General features: G+C 39.3%; 1 protein-coding gene and 1 long non-coding RNA gene across 3 annotated transcripts in view; one reads left to right on the forward strand and one right to left on the reverse strand.

Moving 5' to 3' along the window:
• The window catches only part of LOC128684975 (lachesin), a 557,865-nt gene extending 536,236 nt beyond the window's left edge, over positions 1-21,629 (forward strand). Inside the window, exons 8-12 of one of the 2 annotated variants that reach the window (XM_070098933.1) lie at positions 10,196-10,315; positions 11,442-11,618; positions 16,120-16,440; positions 19,296-19,437; positions 19,587-21,629. In XM_070098933.1, the coding sequence (XP_069955034.1) occupies positions 10,196-10,315; positions 11,442-11,618; positions 16,120-16,440; positions 19,296-19,435 (758 nt within the window). In that variant the 3' untranslated portion in view covers positions 19,436-19,437; positions 19,587-21,629. Of the gene's footprint in view, positions 1-10,195; positions 10,316-11,441; positions 11,619-16,119; positions 16,441-19,295 lie in introns of both variants that reach the window. The other variant, XM_070098924.1, reaches the window with a different exon arrangement.
• Positions 3,226-24,296, reverse strand: part of LOC128684976 (uncharacterized) — a 37,293-nt gene continuing 16,222 nt past the window's right edge. The window contains exons 3-5 of the long non-coding RNA XR_008406455.2: positions 15,320-15,454; positions 11,436-11,616; positions 3,226-3,902 (exon numbers count right to left, since the gene is read on the reverse strand). This is a non-coding gene — a long non-coding RNA (uncharacterized lncRNA). The remainder of the gene's footprint in view (positions 3,903-11,435; positions 11,617-15,319; positions 15,455-24,296) is intronic.

Raw genomic sequence — 24,296 nt, forward strand, 5'->3', positions numbered from 1 at the left:
ATTCAAGAATTATGTGGATTAAAGTAAAGGTTGGATGCGAGAAGTGGGTCATAATAAGCGTGTATGCACCTGGAGAAGAGAGGAATGCAGAGGAGAGAGAGAGATTTTGGGAGATGTTAAGTGAATGTATAGGAGCCTTTGAACCAAGTGAGAGAGTAATTGTGGTAGGGGACTTGAATGCTAAAGTAGGAGAAACTTTTAGAGAGGGTGTGGTAGGTAAGTTTGGGGTGCCAGGTGTAAATGATAATGGGAGCCCTTTGATTGAACTTTGTATAGAAAGGGGTTTAGTTATAGGTAATACATATTTTAAGAAAAAGAGGATAAATAAGTATACACGATATGATGTAGGGCGAAATGACAGTAGTTTGTTGGATTATGTATTGGTAGATAAAAGACTGTTGAGTAGACTTCAGGATGTACATGTTTATAGAGGGGCCACAGATATATCAGATCACTTTCTAGTTGTAGCTATACTGAGAGTAAAAGGTAGATGGGATACAAGGAGAATAGAAGCATCAAGGAAGAGAGAGGTGAAGGTTTATAAACTAAAAGAGGAGGCAGTTAGGGTAAGATATAAACAGCTATTGGAGGATAGATGGGCTAATGAGAGCATAGGCAATGGGGTCGAAGAGGTATGGGGTAGGTTTAAAAATGTAGTGTTAGAGTGTTCAGCAGAAGTTTGTGGTTACAGGAAAGTGGGTGCAGGAGGGAAGAGGAGCGATTGGTGGAATGATGATGTAAAGAGAGTAGTAAGGGAGAAAAAGTTAGCATATGAGAAGTTTTTACAAAGTAGAAGTGATGCAAGGAGGGAAGAGTATATGGAGAAAAAGAGAGAAGTTAAGAGAGTGGTGAAGCAATGTAAAAAGAGAGCAAATGAGAGAGTGGGTGAGATGTTATCAACAAATTTTGTTGAAAATAAGAAAAAGTTTTGGAGTGAGATTAACAAGTTAAGAAAGCCTAGAGAACAAATGGATTTGTCAGTTAAAAATAGGAGAGGAGAGTTATTAAATGGAGAGTTAGAGGTATTGGGAAGATGGAAGGAATATTTTGAGGAATTGTTAAATGTTGATGAAGATAGGGAAGCTGTGATTTCGTGTATAGGGCAAGGAGGAATAACATCTTGTAGGAGTGAGGAAGAGCCAGTTGTGAGTGTGGGGGAAGTTCGTGAGGCAGTAGGTAAAATGAAAGGGGGTAAGGCAGCCGGGATTGATGGGATAAAGATAGAAATGTTAAAAGCAGGTGGGGATATAGTTTTGGAGTGGTTGGTGCAATTATTTAATAAATGTATGGAAGAGGGTAAGGTACCTAGGGATTGGCAGAGAGCATGCATAGTTCCTTTGTATAAAGGCAAAGGGGATAAAAGAGAGTGCAAAAATTATAGGGGGATAAGTCTGTTGAGTGTACCTGGTAAAGTGTATGGTAGAGTTATAATTGAAAGAATTAAGAGTAAGACGGAGAATAGGATAGCAGATGAACAAGGAGGCTTTAGGAAAGGTAGGGGGTGTGTGGACCAGGTGTTTACAGTGAAACATATAAGTGAACAGTATTTAGATAAGGCTAAAGAGGTCTTTGTGGCATTTATGGATTTGGAAAAGGCGTATGACAGGGTGGATAGGGGGGCAATGTGGCAGATGTTGCAAGTGTATGGTGTAGGAGGTAGGTTACTGAAAGCAGTGAAGAGTTTTTACGAGGATAGTGAGGCTCAAGTTAGAGTATGTAGGAAAGAGGGAAATTTTTTCCCAGTAAAAGTAGGCCTTAGACAAGGATGTGTGATGTCACCGTGGTTGTTTAATATATTTATAGATGGGGTTGTAAGAGAAGTAAATGCGAGGGTTTTGGCAAGAGGCGTGGAGTTAAAAGATAAAGAATCACACACAAAGTGGGAGTTGTCACAGCTGCTCTTTGCTGATGACACTGTGCTCTTGGGAGATTCTGAAGAGAAGTTGCAGAGATTGGTGGATGAATTTGGTAGGGTGTGCAAAAGAAGAAAATTAAAGGTGAATACAGGAAAGAGTAAGGTTATGAGGATAACAAAAAGATTAGGTGATGAAAGATTGAATATCAGATTGGAGGGAGAGAGTATGGAGGAGGTGAACGTATTCAGATATTTGGGAGTGGACGTGTCAGCGGATGGGTCTATGAAAGATGAGGTGAATCATAGAATTGATGAGGGAAAAAGAGTGAGTGGTGCACTTAGGAGTCTGTGGAAACAAAGAACTTTGTCCTTGGAGGCAAAGAGGGGAATGTATGAGAGTATAGTTTTACCAACGCTCTTATATGGGTGTGAAGCGTGGGTGATGAATGTTGCAGCGAGGAGAAGGCTGGAGGCAGTGGAGATGTCATGTCTGAGGGCAATGTGTGGTGTGAATATAATGCAGAGAATTCGTAGTTTGGAAGTTAGGAGGAGGTGCGGGATTACCAAAACTGTTGTCCAGAGGGCTGAGGAAGGGTTGTTGAGGTGGTTCGGACATGTAGAGAGAATGGAGCGAAACAGAATGACTTCAAGAGTGTATCAGTCTGTAGTGGAAGGAAGGCGGGGTAGGGGTCGGCCTAGGAAGGGTTGGAGGGAGGGGGTAAAGGAGGTTTTGTGTGAGAGGGGCTTGGACTTCCAGCAGGCATGCGTGAGCGTGTTTGATAGGAGTGAATGGAGACAAATGGTTTTTAATACTTGACGTGCTGTTGGAGTGTGAGCAAAGTAACATTTATGAAGGGATTCAGGGAAACCGGCAGGCCGGACTTGAGTCCTGGAGATGGGAAGTACAGTGCCTGCACTCTGAAGGAGGGGTGTTAATGTTGCAGTTTAAAAACTGTAGTGTAAAGCACCCTTCTGGCAAGACAGTGATGGAGTGAATGATGGTGAAAGTTTTTCTTTTTCGGGCCACCCTGCCTTGGTGGGAATCGGCCGGTGTGATAATAAAATAAAAAATAAATTATTCAGTGGTATACACATTCAGTGGTGTATACCCATTCACTGGCATATACTTATTCAGTGGTGTATATTTATTCATTACTATGCACTTAGCTGCATATATCTACTGGTATATACTTATAGTATATACTTAATTGAGTTGTATATTCTTATTCAGTGGTGTATGACCCATACTGGTTTAGTGAATTTTTTTTAAACATGATACTATATTAATATTCAGTGGTATTATGTTAGCAAGAAAGCACTAAACCCATAGGAGGGAAGGGTGGTCTACACTCTTTGAAGTGTTCCTTGAGGCTGAAGGGCTCTTGATCCAAGAAATAATGACTTCCTCGGATCAAACCTCGGGAACTCTCATTGCCTGATTACAATAATCTTATTTGAATCACCAGAAGAACTAAACCCGTGGGAGCCATATAACACCTGGGAAAAGGAGGGATTTAAGGTTAATCTAAGGATCCAGTTCCTTGGATCAAAATTCCCTCACTGCAGTCATGGGACCTCTCATGTGGGGACAATAATATATTTAATTGTAGCGATAGATATAGTATTTAATAAGATTATTCAGTGTTTAATGTGTATAGGTGATGTAGCACTGCAGATGAGTTGCGAAAGTTTAGGTACAGGTACACATTTATTTTTATTTATTTATTTATTTTATTTATTATTATTTGGACATGATACATAGTTGTACGAAAGAAATCCAATGGTTGGGTGTGCATGCCAAAAGCCCCTTGTAAGTAGAGCATTATGGGCAGGCTTAAAATTAACTTAATCTTAACTAAGCAATGATATATTCAGTGGTAAAAATTAAAGTAAACAAATTACAACATGAAGTACAAATGAGTATTTCAAATAAGAGGCTTTATAGTTGTACAAATTTGTAGCACAGTTTATAATATAATCCGGTCAAATCGAATAAAATCAATGATTTGTAGTGCAGAAACAGGTCATATGGTCATCTGATGAGTTACTGTGCATTCAAGAGAATGGAGTATTCTATTAGGTAATGTAATTACAAAAAAAAAAAAAACAGTTTGATAGGGTCACAAGTTATACATTTATGAGATACAGTTAATCACTATTTATTTAGTTGTGGGTGAGTAAGTGGTTTTTAAGAAGTCTTGAACTGATAAACAGACAGTGTTTCTTTTATATTCACAAGTATAATGAATTCCAGATTTTTGGGCCTTTCATGTGCATTGCATTTTTACATAGTGTGAGATGGACACGAGGAACATCAAAGAGTGATCTGTGCCTTGTGTTATGGTCATGTGTTCTGTTGAGGTTGGTAAGGAAAAGTTTGAGGGGAGAGTTTATATCCGAGTTAAGCGTTCTATGTATGTAGTAGGTACAATAATAAGTATGGATGTTTTGTACGGTGAGTAGGTTTAGAGTTTTGAATACTGATGGAGTGTGCTGCCTATGGTGGGAATTTGTTATCATTCTTACTGCAGCCTTTTGTTGGGTAATTAATGGTCTGAGATGGTTTATTGTTGTTGAGCCCCATGCACAGATTCCATAGGTGAGATAGGGATAAATGAGTGAGTGATATAGGGCCAGGAGGGCTGACTGTGGAACAGTACTGTATCTTCAATAGTATGCCTATAGTCTTAGAGATTTTCTTGGAAATCTGTTGTACATGTGTTTGAAATTTGAGTCTATTATCAAGGTGGATTCCTAAGAATTTTCCCTCTGTGAGCTTTGTGATAGGTGATCCTTTTATCATTATGTTAAGAGGAACATCTGTAATTCTGTTTCCAAACTGAATGAAGTAGGTTTTGTCAATATTGAGAGTAAGTTTATTAATCATCATCCAGGTAAATATTTTCTGTAATTCAGTATTTACAGTATTGGCTAGCATGACTGGGCTTGGGTGAGAGAAGACGTATGTAGAGTCATCTGCAAATAGTGTGGGTTTGAGTAGTTGAGATGCATTTGGTAGGTCATTTATGTAAATGAGAAAGAGAAGAGGGCCAAGGACACTTCCCTGTGGGACATCAACTGTAATTGTCTGTGTGGAAGAGTTTGCTCCATTTGCTCCATATTGGCTTCTGTTGCTGAGGTAAGACTTTAGGTAGTTGAGGGAGTGCCCTCTTATACTAGTGTGACAATTTTATGTGCAACAAATCATGGTCAACTGTATCAAAAGCTTTACGTAAATCAATGAAGATCCCCAATGGGACTTCTTTTTCTCGAGTGCAGTGTATATTTGTTCTAGCATGTGTATAATAGCATCATTCGTATTTTTATTAGGCCTGAACCCACACTGACAGGTTGAGTATGTTGTGGGAGATGAGGTAGGAATAGATTTGCTTATGAATTAATTTTTCAAAGATTTTAGAGAGGGTGTAATTTGGATATTGGCCTATAGCTATTCAAGTCTGTTTGATCTCCTGCTTTATGTATCGGGGTGACCCTCGCTATTTTGAAAACTGTGGGGAAGGTAGAGGATTAGATGGATTTGTTAAAGAGTGTTGCAATGATTGGTGACAGCACTTGTGAAGCTTTTTTGTATATAAAGGGTGGTAAAGTATTTAAGTCTCCTGTCGTTTTTTAGTGCATTGATAATAAGGGAGACTTTGTTGGGTTAGTCGGAGCTAGGAACAGTGTATTTGCGTAGTTGCTGGTGAGGTAGTCGCCAGTGAGGTAGTCATTGGGTGGGATATTTGAGCTTGGGATTTTATCGGCAAGGTTTTTTTCTATGGTGGAGAAGAAAACATTGAGTCTGCTGTTTCAATTGGTGGGAGTTGGAGTTCATCTGGTTTTGTTAGTTTGATTGCCCTGTTTCCTGATATCTTTTTTGTTCCTAGAATTTCAGATAGGGTTTTCCAGGTCTTTTTTATATCAACTTTTAAGTTGGATAATCTATTCTCATAATACAATTTTTTTTTTGCCCTTCTTATCAGGCTGGCTAGGATTGATGAGTAACGTTTTGTTTGGTCTCTGGTTATCTGACCCATTCTGTACTGTTTTTCATATAGGTGCTTTATATTTATGGATTTGAGGATGCTGGGTGTTAGCCAGGGACTGTTCAGTCTCTTAGCTGTCATCTGTTTGCTTTTTTAGGGCAGTGCTTGTTATGAAGGTATTGGGTCTTTTTTAGAAGATTATTAATACATTCGTCAGTATCTGTATAGATTTCTAGCTCAGTTAGCCAGTCGATGTTTGTCATTGCTGTTGTGAAGTTATTAATGGCTGCCTCATTATGAAGTCTGAAGGTTACTTTAGTAGTGTCTTGGGGTAATTTACCTAGATTGGTTATGAGAAAGGTAGGGTAGTGGTCTGTGGTATTATCTGTGATTATGCTTAATTTTGAAGGGGATATGGTGTTGGTCCAGATGTGGTCTAATAGAGAAACACTAGTCTCTGTAGTTCTTGTAGGTTTTGTTATTGTTGGTAGCAAAAAGCAGTTACTCATAGCATTTGTGAATTCAGTAACATGTGGGTCTTGGTCTTGCTGGAGATTTATATTGAAGTCACCTGAGAGTAGTAAGTGATCTTTATTCATGTGTGCATCAGTTATCATACTTCCTAGGTTTTCACTAAAACGACTAATGTTTGACTGTGGTACTCTGCAGATGTTTATCACTGTGAGAGGTTTTTGTAGGTATTTGGATTCGAATTTAACTATTATATATTCCCCATGTTCATCCCTTGTGCAAGTATTAGTGATACATTCTAATTGGTCTGAGTAGTATATATCTGTGCCACCCCCTTGTTGGTCTGGCCTACAGTTGTGTATGGCTGTGTAACCAGGAATGGCATAGACATTTGGCTTTAGCCAGGTTTCAGTGAGATTAATGATGGACATACTGGCATGCGGGGAATTTAGTAATGCTGTGAGGTCATCGTAATGTTTGCTTAAAGATCTGACATTGTAGTTAAAGACAGTTATGTTGTTGTTGGCTCTGAGAAGTGCCTCTGTTTGTTCTGCTGTGTAGTAATTACAGTTACTGTTTGATTCATTTAAGTCATTCAATAAGAGGTTGGTATCTGGATCAATGCTTGTAATCATAAGATTTATAGTGGATCTATAATTAGACTTAAGTATAAGACAAAGTAAATATTCTAAAGCTAAAAAATAAAACCTGAATTATTTTAATAAATGTAAATAAATGAACTAAGGTAGTTCTTTAAAGCTAAAATAAAGGAGAAAAATAGGTACAATTATCATACATAGTGTAAATTATCTAAGATAACCCAGAAACAAAGTGACTTTGAAGGAATGTGGAAAGGTTAGGACTGTGTGAGGGGTAGAGGTGGGAGTTGGTGGAAGAGTAAAGCTTAAAACAAAGTTGGTTGTCATAGGTTAGTTTGCATTAAAAAGTGTGTGAGAGTCTGCATCAAAGGTGGGACTTTGAGTGAGGTCAGTCAGTGTGGTGGAGATGCTGAAAGTCTTGTATGCCCACTGATACACGGAGGAGTGTCGGTCATTTCTCTGTTTGTTATACAAGAATCGTATGTTCAGTATGTACGAGAGCGTAGTTTCCCAGACACAACAGCAGTGGGAGGAAGAGGCCAGAATTCCAAATGTGGTTGATAGAATAAAACTGTGTGTTTAGTTTGGCTGAAGGCTACCCAGTACTGCCATGTGAACACCATAATCCAGCAGGTATAAAAGACCTGTGACCCTTGCAGGTTTAGCGATTCTTTTTTATTATAATAAAAGACCTGCCATGGAGTGTTAAGTGTATAATTATGTATTACATTCATGAGAGATTAAACAGTGAAGTAAATCCCACATTAGTGGAAAATAAAACACAAGAGAAAGGACATGTTTATTTTTGTGAAGTACTGTAACAAAAAAAATTCAATGTTTAAATTTTTTTTATAAAATATATATACGCATTAGTTACGATGGGTTTGCAGTTTGTTGGTTGCAGATGACATACAATTATGAGAAGACACGATCATGTATATTCAAAAGAAGGGCATTTGTGTGGTGAGGTATTTTAAGCAAATTAATTCTAAATCTTGCAAACTACTTAATTATAGTCCTAGCATATAAATTTAGGCATAGTGTAACACTATAATGCTTTAAGTTCAAACCCATGAACTCTGACAAGGGAATTGCGAGTGTATGCACCTGGCTGTGCTGCCGGGCCATAGTGTAACAGTGCAGTATGAGTGGGGTATTACAGATCAGCTATGATGATGTCCTTGTGTCTTGTGCAGTGTGGGGTGAAAATTCACAATGAACAAATGTGTCAATTCAGTGGACTCAGCCCCACAGTCTGAGTCCGCTGAAGTCTTAGTTCCAACCACTGTGATGTGGTGCCCTGGTAAGGCTATACCTTGGGTTAGAATTAGTCACAACAATGAATTATTTATATAGGTATAAATAAGTTACAATGAACATTATGGTGAACTTATTAACTAAATACTTCTATGCCTCACAATTTTTCCTTCCACCTCAGAATATTCACTTTTCCACCCCTACCACAACTCCAAGTCACAGTTCATTCCCCATTAACCTAACCCCCTTCCCTTTGATGCCCCTTGCTATTATTATTATAATCCAAACCAAGCACTAGACCCAGAAGGATCACACCCCCATACTAAACTTTCACTAGCTCATTCCTAAACTTGTATCAATCCTCTCAACCTCACAGTTGACTCTCCTTCACCCTGTATATAAAACCTATTTCCCTATTCTGGCTGCTAGAGATATAGTATCTTGAAATTCTGTTCCAGCTGTGTTATGGATAGGTCATCCTGAGAGATGGTATTTCCTAAGTGACAGTAACTCCAGCTCTGCTGAACCTTTACCCCTCAAAAGAGGTTAATTGAGGCTGGTGAGGGGCTCTTGATTCAAGAAATTGAATCTTAACTTTGATTTTCTTGGTTTCAACCTGAATGCTTCCTGTTTCCCTAGGTGGAGTATGACCCGTTTGGATTTAGTGCTCAGCCTCATAAATGAAACTGCGAAATCTTTAATGAAATACCTGATGATATCTTCACTGCCCTACTAAAGTCTCCCAGCTCAGCCTAACACATTTCAACACTACAAGTCACCTGTCATATGTGATGGAATATGACAGAGAAACAGTTACAGATTAGGAACAAAAGCTAATTATCACAGAGAATAGGATAGTAGCACACTGCAAATTTCCCCATCCACAGCTCACGCTCACAGCTCACAGCTCATGCAGGAGGAGCCACATGTCTATGGTGCATCCAACAAAATAAGCAGACTCTTGGATGTCACTACCGCCCGGCTCCGGCTGGGTTACAAGTATCTTTGGCAGGTTAAATCACCACCACCAGATGTAGACCAAACGAAATGTAAACTTTGCCAGATGGATTATTGTCACACCCTGCGTCATTATGTACTGGAGTGCGATAAAATTAATGAATTTAGAAACAACTCACTCAGAAGTGTTCAAGAAATGGCTAAGTATTTTATCCACAGTGGTATATTACAGACCATTCTGGAGAAATACCCTGACTTTGCTAGCTGTAAATAAAGCATTACCACATGTGTGCATGTGTGTGTGTGTGTGTGTGTGTGTGTGTGTGTGTGTGTGTGAGTATGAGTGTGTGTGTGTATGAGTGTGAGTGTGTGTATGAGTGTGTGTGAGTATGAGTGTGTGTGCGTGTGTGTATGAGTTTGTGTGTGTGTGTGTGTGTGTGTGTGTTTGTGTGTGTGTGTATGAATTTGTATGTGTGTGTGTGTGTGTGTGTGTGTGTGAGAGAGAGAGACTCAGCAATCAACATTTGCACCAATAACTCACTACAGTTGTGACCGGGTGTGGAAGTGTGAATTGCTCATTACTCTAAAATTTGTTCATGATTGCAGCCATGTATAAACGTAAGTAACCATTCTTACAGTATTCATTACCTTTGTAACTTGTGAGTTCATTACCTTTGTAACTTGTGAGTTCATTACCTTGTACCTAGTTCAGCCATCAAAACTTTGGAGCCCGGTCCCTGGACCCATTGTGTACCTCTGTAATCTGTAAATACCTTTGTAACTTGTAATGATTGTGACTAGACCTACCTGGAGTTCATTACCTTTGTAAATTGTGAGTTCATTACCTTTGTAAATTGTGAGTTCATTGCCTCTGTAACTTGCTCAGCTATCAAAACTTTGAGGCCCAGTCCCTGGACCCATTATGTACCTCTGTAATCTTTTGACTACCGCCCACAGGATGGGTATGGGGTGCATAATAAACATATTAAACTAAAACACAGCTCACCAAAGTAACCCCCAGATACCCTACAGTTGTTTATCTTGCACTAACCTTCTCTTGCACCTTACAGTTCACCCCATTATACAAGTGCCAAATCAGCTGATAGGCTCACCATATGGCAGTGACGTCACTCTGGAGTGCAAGGTGGAAGCTTCACCCAAACCTGTCACCTTCTGGCAGAATAGTCAAGGTAAGACCAGTACTGAGGTTATGTGTGCTAGTGTTAAAATCATCTCAGGGAAGTGCTTGAATCCATTTAGGGTCATACAAAGCTTGGGGAGGATACATGAGATATGTGCAACACTTGGGTATCTTTGTTGAAATGCTTTTGCCTGCACAAAAGGCTCCCTCATTTGAATACAAGAGAAAGTAGGAGACTGATCTTGAAATGACTTCTCCACTTCTATGGTCTTCAGTGTTGTATTCTCTTGTGTTTGACTGAAGAAGCTTTTCAAGGTACCTAAGTGCTGAATGTTTTATTCATCAATCTGTTGGTAATATATACCATTAATATAAAAATGGAGAGAATAATTTTAATTCCTGGGATGAAGGTACCTGAGTTGAAGGGTGTTTGTTGGTAATGTCACTATTTAGCTGATTATTGTGCTGACAGAAATCATATCTTTTATGTTGAATATGAAACTGTCCCTTTCATAACTCATTCTCATAACTAGGATAATCCTCTTGAAGAGTCGTATTAATACTGGTAGAATTGCCGACAACTTGTACACGAGTTAAAAAGGTTATTGAAGCTAATTGCTTGGGTAGCAACCTGTTTTAATGCTACCCAAACAATTAGCTTTATTAACCTCTTAAACTCGTGTACAAGTAGACCTCTACAATGATTATATTGTGCCTTACACCTCACTCTAAGCCTATACATACCCACTATGTTTGTAAAGGCTTGACAAAGCTCCTGGAGAATGAAATGCTGCCTCAATAAAATGTCACATTAGCTGTACTTGAGTCCTTTTACCTAACTCCTGAAAAGCTGTCTATTATAATTTCTTACATCTCGTAACACCATCTACCTGTCACTCATTCCCCATACACTTAATACTCTTTCCCATTCACCGGTCTCCTCATACACACTACTGTGACTTCCCACTTCCCACACACACATCATATACTCACCCCTCTCCTAGAACACATTGCTTCATCACATACCCTCTCACTGCCCTTATACACAATACTGTTACATCACACACATTCTCTCACTGCTGTCCTCACAGTGCTTTCCCCAAACAAACCTACTTCTCTTCCCTATTCTGCACTCCTCCACATTCTCTCACTATAACTAGTGGCATTACCTGCAGGAGAGATGTTGATGTCTTCTAGCAAGTATGTGGTGCGGGAAGAACACAAGAAGCCTGGAGGCTATGCTGTCCACATGAAGCTCACCATCCACGATCTCACAGCAGCAGACATTGGCCTCTACACCTGCGTTGCAAAGAATTCCATAGGAGAAGTCGAGTCCAACATCAATGTTTACTGTGAGTTTGGGAGAAGAGAAGGGAAATAGTGTTAAAGAATACTATACATGCAAGGGGTTACTGAAGACATTAAGGTTTATATCAAGGTTATCTCTCAAGAAAAATGAAGCTACTGCTAATCCCTGATGTATGAGAACTTTAACTTGTTGCTATTTATTTTATGCTTGCATCCTCATCTAATTTCCAAGCATGTTTGTCAGTATGGTGTAGTATTTCTCTGCCATGCTGTAATAATGTTGGTAGCATTACTGACAGTATGTTAGGCAAAAGGGGCACGAGTGCAGCTGTGACATTTTATTGTGGCAACGTTTTGCTCTTCTGGGGAGTGAAACATTGCCACAATAAAATGTCACATTAGTTGCACTTGTGTCCTTTTATGTTATGCAACAAGTGCTCTCTCACTTCCATCAGACTTAATTCTCAAAGTGATCCATCAGGCCTGGTGGCTAAAGCTCCCGCTTCACACATGGAGGGCCCGGGTTCGATTCCCGGCGGGTGGACACGTTTCCTTACACCTGTTGTCCTGTTCACCTAGCAGCAAATAGGTACCTGGGTGTTAGTCGACTGGTGTGGGTCGCATCCTGGGGGACAAGATTAAGGACCCCAATGGAAATAAGTTAGACAGTCCTCGATGACGCACTGACTTTCTTGGGTTATCCTGGGTGGCTAACCCTCCGGGGTTAAAAATCCAAACGAAATCTTATCTTAACATTTACTCTACAAAATTTCTATAGCAAGCTTCTGTTTTATGAACATATAATGGCACTGAAAGTTTAAATTCAGTAATAATAATAATAATAATCTTTATTTCTACAAGTACTTGATACAACTTATACAGACCATAGCTGACATCAATGATATACTAATATACAGAAAACCCTTTGTTATGCCGAGCATTTCCTGCAAATTTGGTCAGTTTTGTCCCAGGATGCGACCCACACCAGTTCACCAACACCCAGGTACTTATTTTATACTGATGGGTGAACATGGACAGCAGGTGTCTTATGGAAACATGTCCTAATGTTTCCACCCATACCGGGGATTCCCACTCCGGACCTCAGTGTGTAAGCTGTGTTAGTAATCGAGCTACAGGATGCAGACACACTCAAGATCATTTTCAGAAATGAAAAGAAAAAAAAATAAGACAAAGCACAAGGTGTTGGTCCACTTAAGAGACAACTGGCATAACACAATCAGTAAGTAGTAATCCACTGTTTAGAGAGAGACAGTGTGTTAAGTGTGTGGTGATGGTGGGTGTGGGGAGGGGGAGTTACCAGAGGAGAAAGTGAGGGGAAAGAATGGTGAGGGGAGCCCGGCATCTCATTCCATGGTGTGTGGCCAGACAAGCCACTGTGACCAGCTAATTAGAGTGTGTGTGTGTGTGTGTGTGTGTGTGTGTGTGTGTGTGTGTGTGTATAGTGTACTCACCTAGTTATGGTTGCAGGAGTCGAGACTCAGCTCCTGGCCCCAGCCTCTTCACTGAGTGCTACTAGGTCCTCTCTCTCCCTGCTCCATGAGCTTTATCATACCTCATCTTAAAGCTATGTATGGTTCCTACCTCCACTACCTCACTTGCTAGGCTATTCCACTTCCTGACTATGACTGAGTATTCAGGTTGAAACAAAATAAGTCCCCGGGCCCTGATGAACTTTTTTTTCAAGAGTTCTTAAAGAGTGTAAAATGGAACTTTGTGAACCACTGATTAATATTTTTAATATTTCTCTTCAAACAGGTGTAGTGTCTGATATGTGGAAGATGGCTAATGTAATTCCTATTTTTAAAGCGGGGGACAAGTCGTTACCGTCAAATTATCGCCCAATAAGCCTAACCTCAATTGTAGGAAAATTACTAAAGAGTCAATTATAGCTGATAATATAAGAAGCCATCTCGATAAGCACAGCTTGATTAATGATACTCAGCATGGTTTCACCAGGGGCCGTTCCTGCCTAACTAATTTATTAACCTTCTTCAGTAAAGCTTTTGAGGTTGTTGATCATGATATAGAATTCGATATTGCTTATTTTAGTAAGGCTTTTGATAGAGTACTGCACCAGAGACTGTTAAAGAAAGTGGCAGCTCATGGCATTGGGGGAAAAGTGCTGTCATGGATCAAGTCATGACTCACCAATAGGAAGCAGAGAGTATGCTTAAATGGGGGTTAAATCCGAGTGGGGATCTGTAACAAGTGGCATTCCAAAGGGATCAGTCTTGGGCCCGTTGTTGCTTATAATATATATCAATGACCTTAATGAGGGAATTACTAGTGATATGAGCAAATTCCCCGATGACACAAAGATAGGTAGGATAATCGATTCAAACGTAGATGTTAGGGAACTTCAGGAGGATTTAGACAAACTCAATTCCTGGTCAGGAAAGTGGCAGATGCAGTTCAATGTAGATAAATGCAAGGTTCTGAAGCTCGGGAGTGTGCATAACCCTAGTACTTATCAGCTAAATAACGTAGAACTTAGCCATACAGATTGCGAAAAGGATTTGGGGATTATGGTGAGCAGCAAGTTTAAACCAAGACAGCAATGCCTAAGCGTACATAACAAAGTAAACAAATTACTGGGATTTATATCTAGAAGTCCCCTCAAGGAAGGTTCCTTGATGTTGGTGAGGGGCTCTTGATTTAGGGAATTGGATCTGTGCTCCAGTTCCCCGAATTAAGCCTGAATACCTTCCACATCCCCCCCCCCAGGTGCTGTATAATCCTCCAGGTTTAGCGCTTCCCCCTTGATTATAATAATAATAATATATCTAGAAGTGTAAGCAACAGAAGTCCAGCGGCTATTTTACAGCTTTATACATCATTAGTCCCTTGTGGCTTAGCACTTCTTTTTGATTATAATAATAATATACATCATTAGTAAGGCCTCACCTAGATTACGCAGCCCAGTTCTGGTCTCCATATTACAGAATGGATATAAATTCGCTAGAAAACATCCAGCGTAGAATGACCAAATTAATACACAGCATTAGAAATCTTCCGTACGAAGAATGATTGAAGACTCTTAAACTACATTCACTTGTAAGACGAAGAATGAGGGGAGACATGATCGAAGTGTATAAGTGGAAGATGGGTATTAACAAAGGGGATATAAATAAGGTTTTGAGGATATCCCTTTAAGAAAAAACCCGCAATAATGGATTCAAATTAGATAAGTTTAGATTTCGAAAGGATATAAAAAAGTATTGGTTTGGAAATAGGGTAGTTAATGAGTAACAGTCTGCCTAGTAGGGTTATTGAAGCTAAAACATTGGGTAGTTTCAAATTTAGGTTAGATAAATACATGAGTGAGAGGGGCTGGATTTAAGTGAGACTTGCATAATGAGTAAATAGAATCATCAAAACTTATTTCTTGGGTAGCACTGAAAATTGGGTTTGGCAAATATTTTGTTAGTGGGAAGGATTATAAAGGACCTGCCTAGTATGGGCCAACAGGACTGCTGCAGTGTTCCTCCTTTCTTATGTTTATGTTTCTAAGAAATACTTCCTAACATCCCTGTGACTCATCTGGGTCTTCAACTTCCAATTGTGACCCACTGTTTGTGTGTAGTGTGTTGGCATATGAGAGTGCATACATGCAAGTTATACAAAGATGTTTGCAGGTGTCTTAGTTTTCACTCCTGGATGCACCTTTTAAACTGTGTGATCACTTACACACTGTTTCACATTTTCAGAATATAATATTGCTTACTCAATAAAATTACAGTGGTGTGTTCCTCTCAACACTCAGTTTACAGGTGTGGCCTCTCTTGATGGTCCTGTTGTCTTCCATTTTCATGTATCTTGTTTTTTTTATGCTGGCCATCTCCCACCAAGGTAGTTTGACCTGAAAAAGAATCACTTTCATCATCATTCACTCCAAAGGTGCACAGATACTAAAGTTCAGATGATCCCTCCAAACTTCATAATATTACCCACTTTTTTTTTATGATTATTTCTCTAATTTCCCTTTCAGTGTATCAACTGGCTAAATCATATAATTCATAGCAGGTGGGAAGGACTTGGATCTTCTTAGGACAATGATTGAAAAGTGTATCACTGGTATTATTTAGTAACAGCAAATAATCTGTTGAAACCTTAATGATAAATTTATAATGTGAATAAATGAAAGTTCATAGTCATTAAAATCACTGACAGTGACTTACTGTTTACATGATTAGAATATTGTCTAAATGACATAATTATAGATTAGCAATGGTATGTCTGAATAGTATAAGAATACAGGGTGTTACTCAGTATTGACTACATGAACACATCATATTGGTACGTCTAAATAGCATATATACAGGGAGTTTCTCAATGCAAACTACATAAATACATCATATAGAGGTGCTTTAACCAAAGACATGCTATTGGGTAAGAAAATTTTAGTAGAAAAGTTTTAACTTTTTCAGCTGCCCAGTCAAAGACTGTTCAGATCCAAGCTGTACTAGTCATGTTTTACAGTTGCTTAGTCTGTGGTCTCAGTATTAACTGTGGCTTTATTTGCAGATATTGCACCACCCACCACAACATCACCTCGCATGGTGCCAAACTTCATAGAGACGAACCGCATTGAGGATGGTGAGGACACCTCCATGTCCTCGCCGGGTGTCCTGACTGACCTGGGTACAGGTGATGCCATATACAAAGATGCACACCGGGTGGGGTCGTCTGAGGGCTCTGCAGGGGACCCGTGGCACACCAGACTACGGCCCAACACAGGACCCTTCGTCCCTACCTCAGGTGTATCTTCGCTGCCAGGGCCAAGGCCATGGTTCCCAGAGAACAGCGAGATAGATACCTCTTCAGGCACCTCCTCATCTGCCAATGGTATCATAATAATCATCAGCAGCAGCAGCGATGGTTGGCGTCAATGCAGGTTCTATGGCCCCATCACCTTAGTGTTGATCAGTTTTAGTTTGGCTTTGGCAGGAGTGTGGTAAAGACCCTAGTCTAAATCTTCCCTCCCACCAGTCATCATACATCCTTGTGTCGTCCACCTGGTATACCCTAATAATGTACTACCTTTGTATATCACCTAATACTCTTTTTTCCACTTCTTGGCACACAGTTTCACACTACAAAAGGAATTTCCTATTCATCCAGACTACATAGAATGTGTGCATTTAACTACATCTTTTAACACTATACCTCTTACAGATTAGCTTCACTGATCCTGAAGCACACCCCATCTACAACCTCCCCTTCCCCACCCAAAATAAATCTACGTCCATAACTGCACATTGCTATCACTCAAGTAATGAACACTCAACATCAGAAACACTACACAATAACAGTACTGTTAACACAAGTAAAACCTAAATCACCAACACTCCTTCACACCATTACCCATGGCCCGATTACTGCATCGACTGTCTAGGCTCCAGCCATGTGTTTTGCGTATGGTTCAGATAAAAATGTGTCATTTCGTTCAGTGATTTTTATGAAGTTATAGATTTTGAGTGGGCTATATCACAAAACTAGTAATGCCAAAACAGCCACTCCTGTCTCAGGCCTGCTTCTCAGTCACTTCATTGTGTAAGTAAACATAACAGCAGTTCATTAGTATAAACCATTATAAATCCCTATAACCATTCCTCCAGACATTTGTAGCTCATAAAGCATTTAAACGAAGTTTTATACACCAATTTTATATCGTGTTCAAAACCTACACGTGTAAGCTGTACATCCTCGATGTACAGTAGGTAATGATAGTGAATTTAAAATGTCCCAGCTCTTCTTTTCTCTCTGAAACAATAGGTAATACTGTACTGTATTTAATCTCTTTTGTATTGATAATGTCTTGATTTATCGGTGATTTCTTAAGAGACTTTCCCTCTTACATATGGATGCAAGATGCATGCAACTTGCTCACTTTGGTAACACTGGCGACCAGTATGGCATCGAAATACTATAAGACTACAACCAACAGTGATAGAATACTTCTTGTCATTCCCGTCCCTAATATTTTCTTGCTTTTACTCCTTAATTTTGGATGTCAACACATCTTAGATACATTCAAAACTAGAATATGTAGGACAGCCACTTCACATGTTTATACAAACATGCTCCACGTTTTTAGTTTTGTTTTAGACAAAAAGGACAATGTCATAGTACAGTAATAAGCAAAGCTCTACAAGCCAAAATTTCACTTAATGCTACACTATGAAGATTATTATTATAATCAAAACAAAGAGCTAAACCTACAAGGGTCATACAACACTCTATACTATGAAAAGAGGAATACCATAGGAGTGAACTGTTGACACTTGTCATGGTGTGGTGGACACCAGTGTCTCCCATGTCTCTGGTTAGCTTTTGCAGTATTTCTCCCTTCTAGGAAAAAAAGTACTACTATTCTATTATTATAATCAAAATGAAGCGCTAAGCTACTACTATTCTAAATCAATAAAAATTACAGTAGTTAACGAACAGTGCTCATCTATAGCATAGTTGGTCAATTTGCTCAACTTATAAATGTAGAACCATTTGGTTATTACCAGTTTGATGGTATTACTAACTCATTGCTACTTACACCACTTCAGAGTTACATTACAGAAACCACCACAATAAGAAGCTAAATTATTCAATCATTGACATTACTCAAACAATACAACCCTTAATTAACGGAGGAGTTTCAATGAATTTATTTCATGAGGGGAGTGCTAAACCCATAGGGGATCATTCATCCCTTTAGAAAATTGAAAGCAATCGGATTCAATCCAGGGAAAGGAAGTGCTGATTCCTTAGATCAAGAGCTTTTTACTGGCATCAAGGTGCCTCCCTTGAAGAGGAGGTGCCTTAAGGCCAATGAGAGGCTTTTGATCCAAGGAATTAAACCTATCCTCCCTTTCCTTGGATCATGCTCAATTGCCCCTCATTCCTATGGGTTTAGCATTCCACCATGATGATAAAACAATACACAATTCATTCCAAGTCATTGACCACAAGTCTCACCAAATTTAGACAAGACAGAAAACATAGTATCCCCACCATTTATGATAAAATAGATACAGAGTTCTTAGGCAAGCATCCTGTAGAAAGTTGGGGCACTGATGGATAAAAAAAGAAATGTCCCTACCCTACAGGTACAAACTGCTCAAACCCCAACACTGCTTTAAGGTAACCTAGTGTTGGGGTGCACAAGTACAGTACTACTACACTTTTTTATACAAGCACATTTATAGTAGCAGTACTCAATTATCCAAATAGTTTTACCTTTTACCCCATCATAGTACGGGGCAGTCCTGTCATTATTTTCTTTTGTTTTAACCCAAGATGCAATACAGGCCAGATGATTAATCCTTGCCTTATTAGATAGCAAAGCATATTGCTGCACAATTATGTTGTACACCCCTAGCCTTGAGCATAAGAGTAGCTGTGGTCTGGGTCAAGCCGACCTGCACGATTCTAGCCACACTACTCTTCATAGGATCAGGAAATTGATACATCACTCGCACTCTTAAGCATATGGGAGATGAACACCTGTCATTAAACACCAACCTCCTTTAAGTATCTTGTATATTAATGTATGATATGATGATGCCCACAAATGCTTGCTAAGAGGATGAGGCCAGTTTTCAGAATCATAAAAACTAAAGATTCCTTATGAAAGTGTGTCCTGTTGCCTTTGTTGAGTAGGGAGCAAAGACCCACTTGGTAAATGTAAGCTCTTTATATTGCAGGAGGAAGAGGAATGACTGATAACCGATTGCAGTTGGATACTTTAAGTCTAGGTGAACAAGTCTGGCCTGGCCTTACTGGGGCAAAAGGGCATATGTACCAACAGACATTGTTCATTTTCTCTGTGCCAATGTATGTGTGAGGGTATGTATAAGTTGCCTGGACCTAGTGGTAACACTCATTTACTCTCCCTACTGTTTCTTCAACTAGATTAGTGCCAACTGTGTAATATTAAGGTGGCAGGAAATACCTCAAGAATGCTTTAATGTTGCTCTCCTTTCTACTTACTGCAGATTTGACTGTCAAAAACCTACAGACCTCTACTACAAGGTAAATAAAGTGCTGGAAGCACTTACAAAATAGTGGAGGCAAACTCCTTACTTGGATTAAAAGTGTGTGTGTGAATTCCTTCACTTCCTTACCTCTTGCTAATCATAGAAAACAACTCTTACTGTCTAGGAAACTTATGTACTCAGCCACTTCCCTTTTCCACATCCTCTCCCAAACTAATGTCTAGAATCAACCTTTATACTGAACAAGTTTTTGTACTTGTGTGTGGTAGACAGCTGGATTTCCCTTGTGGATTTCAGAAGCAATATATTATACGCATATATCCAGTAGCAGTATGTAATCTTGTATAATAACAGTATGTGTGTGAGCAATAAGTTGATGTCTGTTGTGTATATTCAAGTGGATGTCTATTGTGAATGAGAGCAGATGTCTGCAGTGTCTTCCACTAGCTAGCTGTCCCCTACACACAAGTATACACTATACACCACTCTAATACAGCATGTAAGTTATAGTGATAACGTTCCTGTCTGTGTACATAACCTGTTTTCTCACTTGTCGAGTGGCAACTACTCCCTTACTTTTTACCTCACATATCATGTGTTGATATATTGTGATGATTATATTTCACACATTTACATAAATTAATCTTAAGTGAGTATGTAAAAACTATAAACATTTCATATCGAGTATAGAGGTTCCTTTATAAGTGGTCACAACACTCTCCTAAGATGGAAGGAGAGGATGGGGCTTGTCACTAGTTGCAACACCCCAGCCTGGTAGGCAAATGGATGATTAATATATGGGAATGGGTGATGGTGGAATTTTAAATGAAAAGAGGCAATACATAAAGGGTTAGGGAAAGAAATTAGCTAAAAAAGAAGAGAAATGTGGTAAACAGTAAAGTCTCAGGGTAAATGGATACTCTAAAGCAGGAGCTCTTAACTAGGGGTATGGGAACCAAATAATGGGGATACAGGACTTGATCTCCGAACAATTTTAAAAAAACTGTTAGATTAGAATAAACTATCACCTGTACTTTTGCTAGCTTTCCATATGTAAAGTAAAATCAAGTTATTGACATCTTTTGAGGCCATACTGATATCTAATGGGATTAGTGGTAATGATTCCCACAGTCTGGTGAAGGGGGGTGTGGGGGACACACTGGGCAATCCTTTGGGGGTCTGTAATCATGAAAAGGCTAAGAACCATTGCTTCAAACTATCAGTACAACTAAGATGCAGAAAAGGCTTGAAGTAAAAATATTACCGACCAGTAGAGGAACTAACCGCAGTCAGTCCAGGCGAGTTATACATTTAGTCTGGGACACTGCAACACTTGTTTGATTATCTTGTTTTTTTTATTATATTCAGCACAACTAAATGACTATTGTGGGTTTTGTATTTTCCACGAATATAATATTTGTGTTTATGGACAACACTTATTCCATGGGGAACCTCCTAGTCGAGCTGCACCGTCCCAATTATAAATGTAATACTACTGTGCAACGATTTGGTTGATGTTAAATATTTGATCCATGGTAGCAGAAAGACATTTGTAGCAAGAAAGCATTTATATTATTATTATTATATTCATGAGTGCTAAACCCATAGGGGTCATATAGTGCTTGGGGAAATGGAAGGCACTCAGGCTTGATTCAAGAAATTGGAGCATTGTTTCAATTCCTTAGATCAAAAGCCCCTCACCAATATAAAGAAACCTTTCTTAAGAGGAAAAACCTTTTGTAAATATGAGATTGTTTGTGGTAAGTGTGTGTCAGTGCTGTACGACCCTGGTGGTTTAAGTGCTTTGTTTTGATAATAATCTGTCTGCTACAATGTAAGCTTAAAACCACTTTCTACATGTATGACCCATATATATGTCTGTATTGAGCTACAGCCTACTGTTCTGACAAAGTTAAAGATCTGACCTGCCAGGTGGGATGTGCTGCACCAGGTCAAACCCACGAGTGTGACTTCCATGACCTAACATGCTTCATGTCAACTGTTGTCGTTGTTCACATGTTAAGTAAAAATGTTACATATTGATCAGTGGTTTTTCTTTTACACACCTACAAAAGACTGAAATTAATTATCAAAGCCAGCAGACACACCTGCCAGTTCAGGGCTAGAGTTAAGAGCAGGTGAAGCTGCAAAAATGGGAGGAGTGAGATTCTCACTAATACAATGTACAATAGGGGTATATCTATTAATGCACTGAACAACCACAGTGACATAAATCCCTAGCTAAGGCTTACTTTTACTGGACTATATTCCCCTCCTCTCCTAGATACACTAACATGAGCCTAACCCAAGCACAAAAATTCTTTTAAGCCACGTATTTCAGACCTTTGCAACATCTGCCACATTGATCTCCATATCCAACCTATCATGTCTTCTCCCTTGACTAAATATTGCACACATACATTTTTATGCAGACACCTGGTCCACACATCCCCTTCCCTTTCTAAATGCTTTGATTCTTTCTTATCTGCAAACTCACTTTTTTTCCCATAACTCTATTGATAATGATTCTGCCTTACAATTTATCCTGTATATCCAACAGACTTATTTTCTTACCCCTTCGTTACATTCAGTAAAAGCAGCAAATATACTACAGCAGATTATAAACTAATATAATAATCTTTATTTCTACACGTGCATGTACAAGGTCTATAAACCATGGCTGACATCAATGCCATTATACTATATAGAAAGCCTCTTGTTATGCAGAGCATTCTGGCAAATTAGGTAAATTTTGTCCCCAGGATGTGACCCATACCAGTTGACTAACACCCAGGTACCTATTTTACTGCTCAGTGAACATGGACAGCAGGTGTCTCAAAGAAACACATCCTAATGTTTCCCCCTGTACTGGGGATCGACCCCCAGACCCCTATGTGAGCTGAATGCACTAGTAATCAAGCTGTGGGACAACACTGTCCAAGTTGCAATGCATAAATTAAGTATGAATGGGCAATGTACAATGATTTACTACATAACGTACTTGTCATTTCATTCACAATGCCCTAAACCCAAAAGGGTTACAAAGCACACGTACTAGATTAGACATGTACCAGAGATTGTTAATGATAACCTGTGTGAGGATGTGTTACGGAGGTATAAAACTGCCATCCTGATACAGTCACTTTATACTTCAAGGGTGAAGGGCACCTCAGCTGAGGAACTGGAGCTACCTTCTCTTTCCTTGGAATAAACTTAATTACCTCATTCCCCAAGTGATGTATGACATTTATGGGATTAGTATTTCATGTTTGTCAGTTACAGTTCTTTTGGGCAATTCTGAAGACACACTGCAAAGGTAGGTTGGTGCATGAATTTAGGAGGTTATGTAAAAGAAGGAAACGAAAAATGAACATACAAAAGAGCAGAGAGATGAGAGCGACAAAAAATCTTGACAAAGAAACATTGGACATCAGATAGGAGGGAGTATGGAGGAAATATATGTATGTATTTAGATATTTGGGAATGGACTTGCCAGCAGTGGGTCTCTAAACGAAGAGATGAACCACAGAACAAAAGAGAGAGTGGAGAGGAGGGGTAGGGAGTCATCCAAGCAAGGGTTGGAGGGAGGGAGGGGGTAAAGGTTTGAGTGCTGGGAGCATTGAACATGCAAAAGACTTGTGTGAGAATGTCAGATCTTCTGTTGGACTGTGAGTAAAATAATATTTATGGGATTCTGGGAAACCACTTCACTGGACTTGACTCCTAGAGGTGGAAAGTACAGTGCCTGCACTTTAAAAAAAAGGGCTATGGATGTTGCAGTCTGGAGAGGCATCTGAACTGTGATGTCAGTGTGCTTCTGGCAGGACAGTGATTAAATGAATGTGTTTTCTTTTTTTTTTTTGTAGTGGTCATCCTACCTTAGTGGGAGATGGCTAATATGTTAAAAAGAATAACTATCAGCTTTTGTTACTAAGGCTGGAAACCCCAGATGCTGAGTATTTTTTTACATGATCAATGCTGAATGATCCATACAAATTTAATTTTTTTTTTTTTTGTGAATACAGTGGACCCCCGGTTAACGATATTTTTTCACTCCAGAAATATGTTCAGGTGCCAGTACTGACCGAATTTGTTCCCATAAGGAATATTGTGAAGTAGATTAGTCCATTTCAGACCCCCAAACATACACGTACAAACGCACTTACATAAATACACTTACATAATTGGTCGCATTGGGAGGTGATCATTATGCGGGGGTCCACTGTACAGTATAAGTGTACATAATTAGCATTTTATACAATTATATCTACTACTAAATGTAGTAGGTTGGTAGACAGCAACCACCCAGGGAAGTACTACCGTCCTGCCAGATGACTGTGAAACAAAAACCTGTAATTGTTTTGCATGATGGTAGGATTGCTGGTTTCTTTTTCTGTCTCATAAACACGCTAAGATAACAGGGATATCTTGCTACTCCTACTAACACTTTGGTCACACTTCACAGACACGCACATGCATATATATATATACATACATCTAGGTTTTTCTCCTTTTTCTAAATAGCTCTTGTTCTTTTTTATTTCTTCTATTGTCCATGGGGAAGTGGAAAAGAATCTTTCCTCCGTAAGCCATGCGTGTCGTATGAGGCGACTAAAATGCCGGGAGCAATGGGCTAGTAACCCCTTCTCCTGTATACAATTACTAAAAAAGAGAAGAAGAAAAACTTTATAAAACTGGGTTGCTTAAATG

Source organism: Cherax quadricarinatus, chromosome 5 (assembly GCF_038502225.1).
Source record: "Cherax quadricarinatus isolate ZL_2023a chromosome 5, ASM3850222v1, whole genome shotgun sequence".
In the NCBI taxonomy this organism is placed as follows: Eukaryota; Metazoa; Arthropoda; class Malacostraca; order Decapoda; family Parastacidae; genus Cherax; species Cherax quadricarinatus.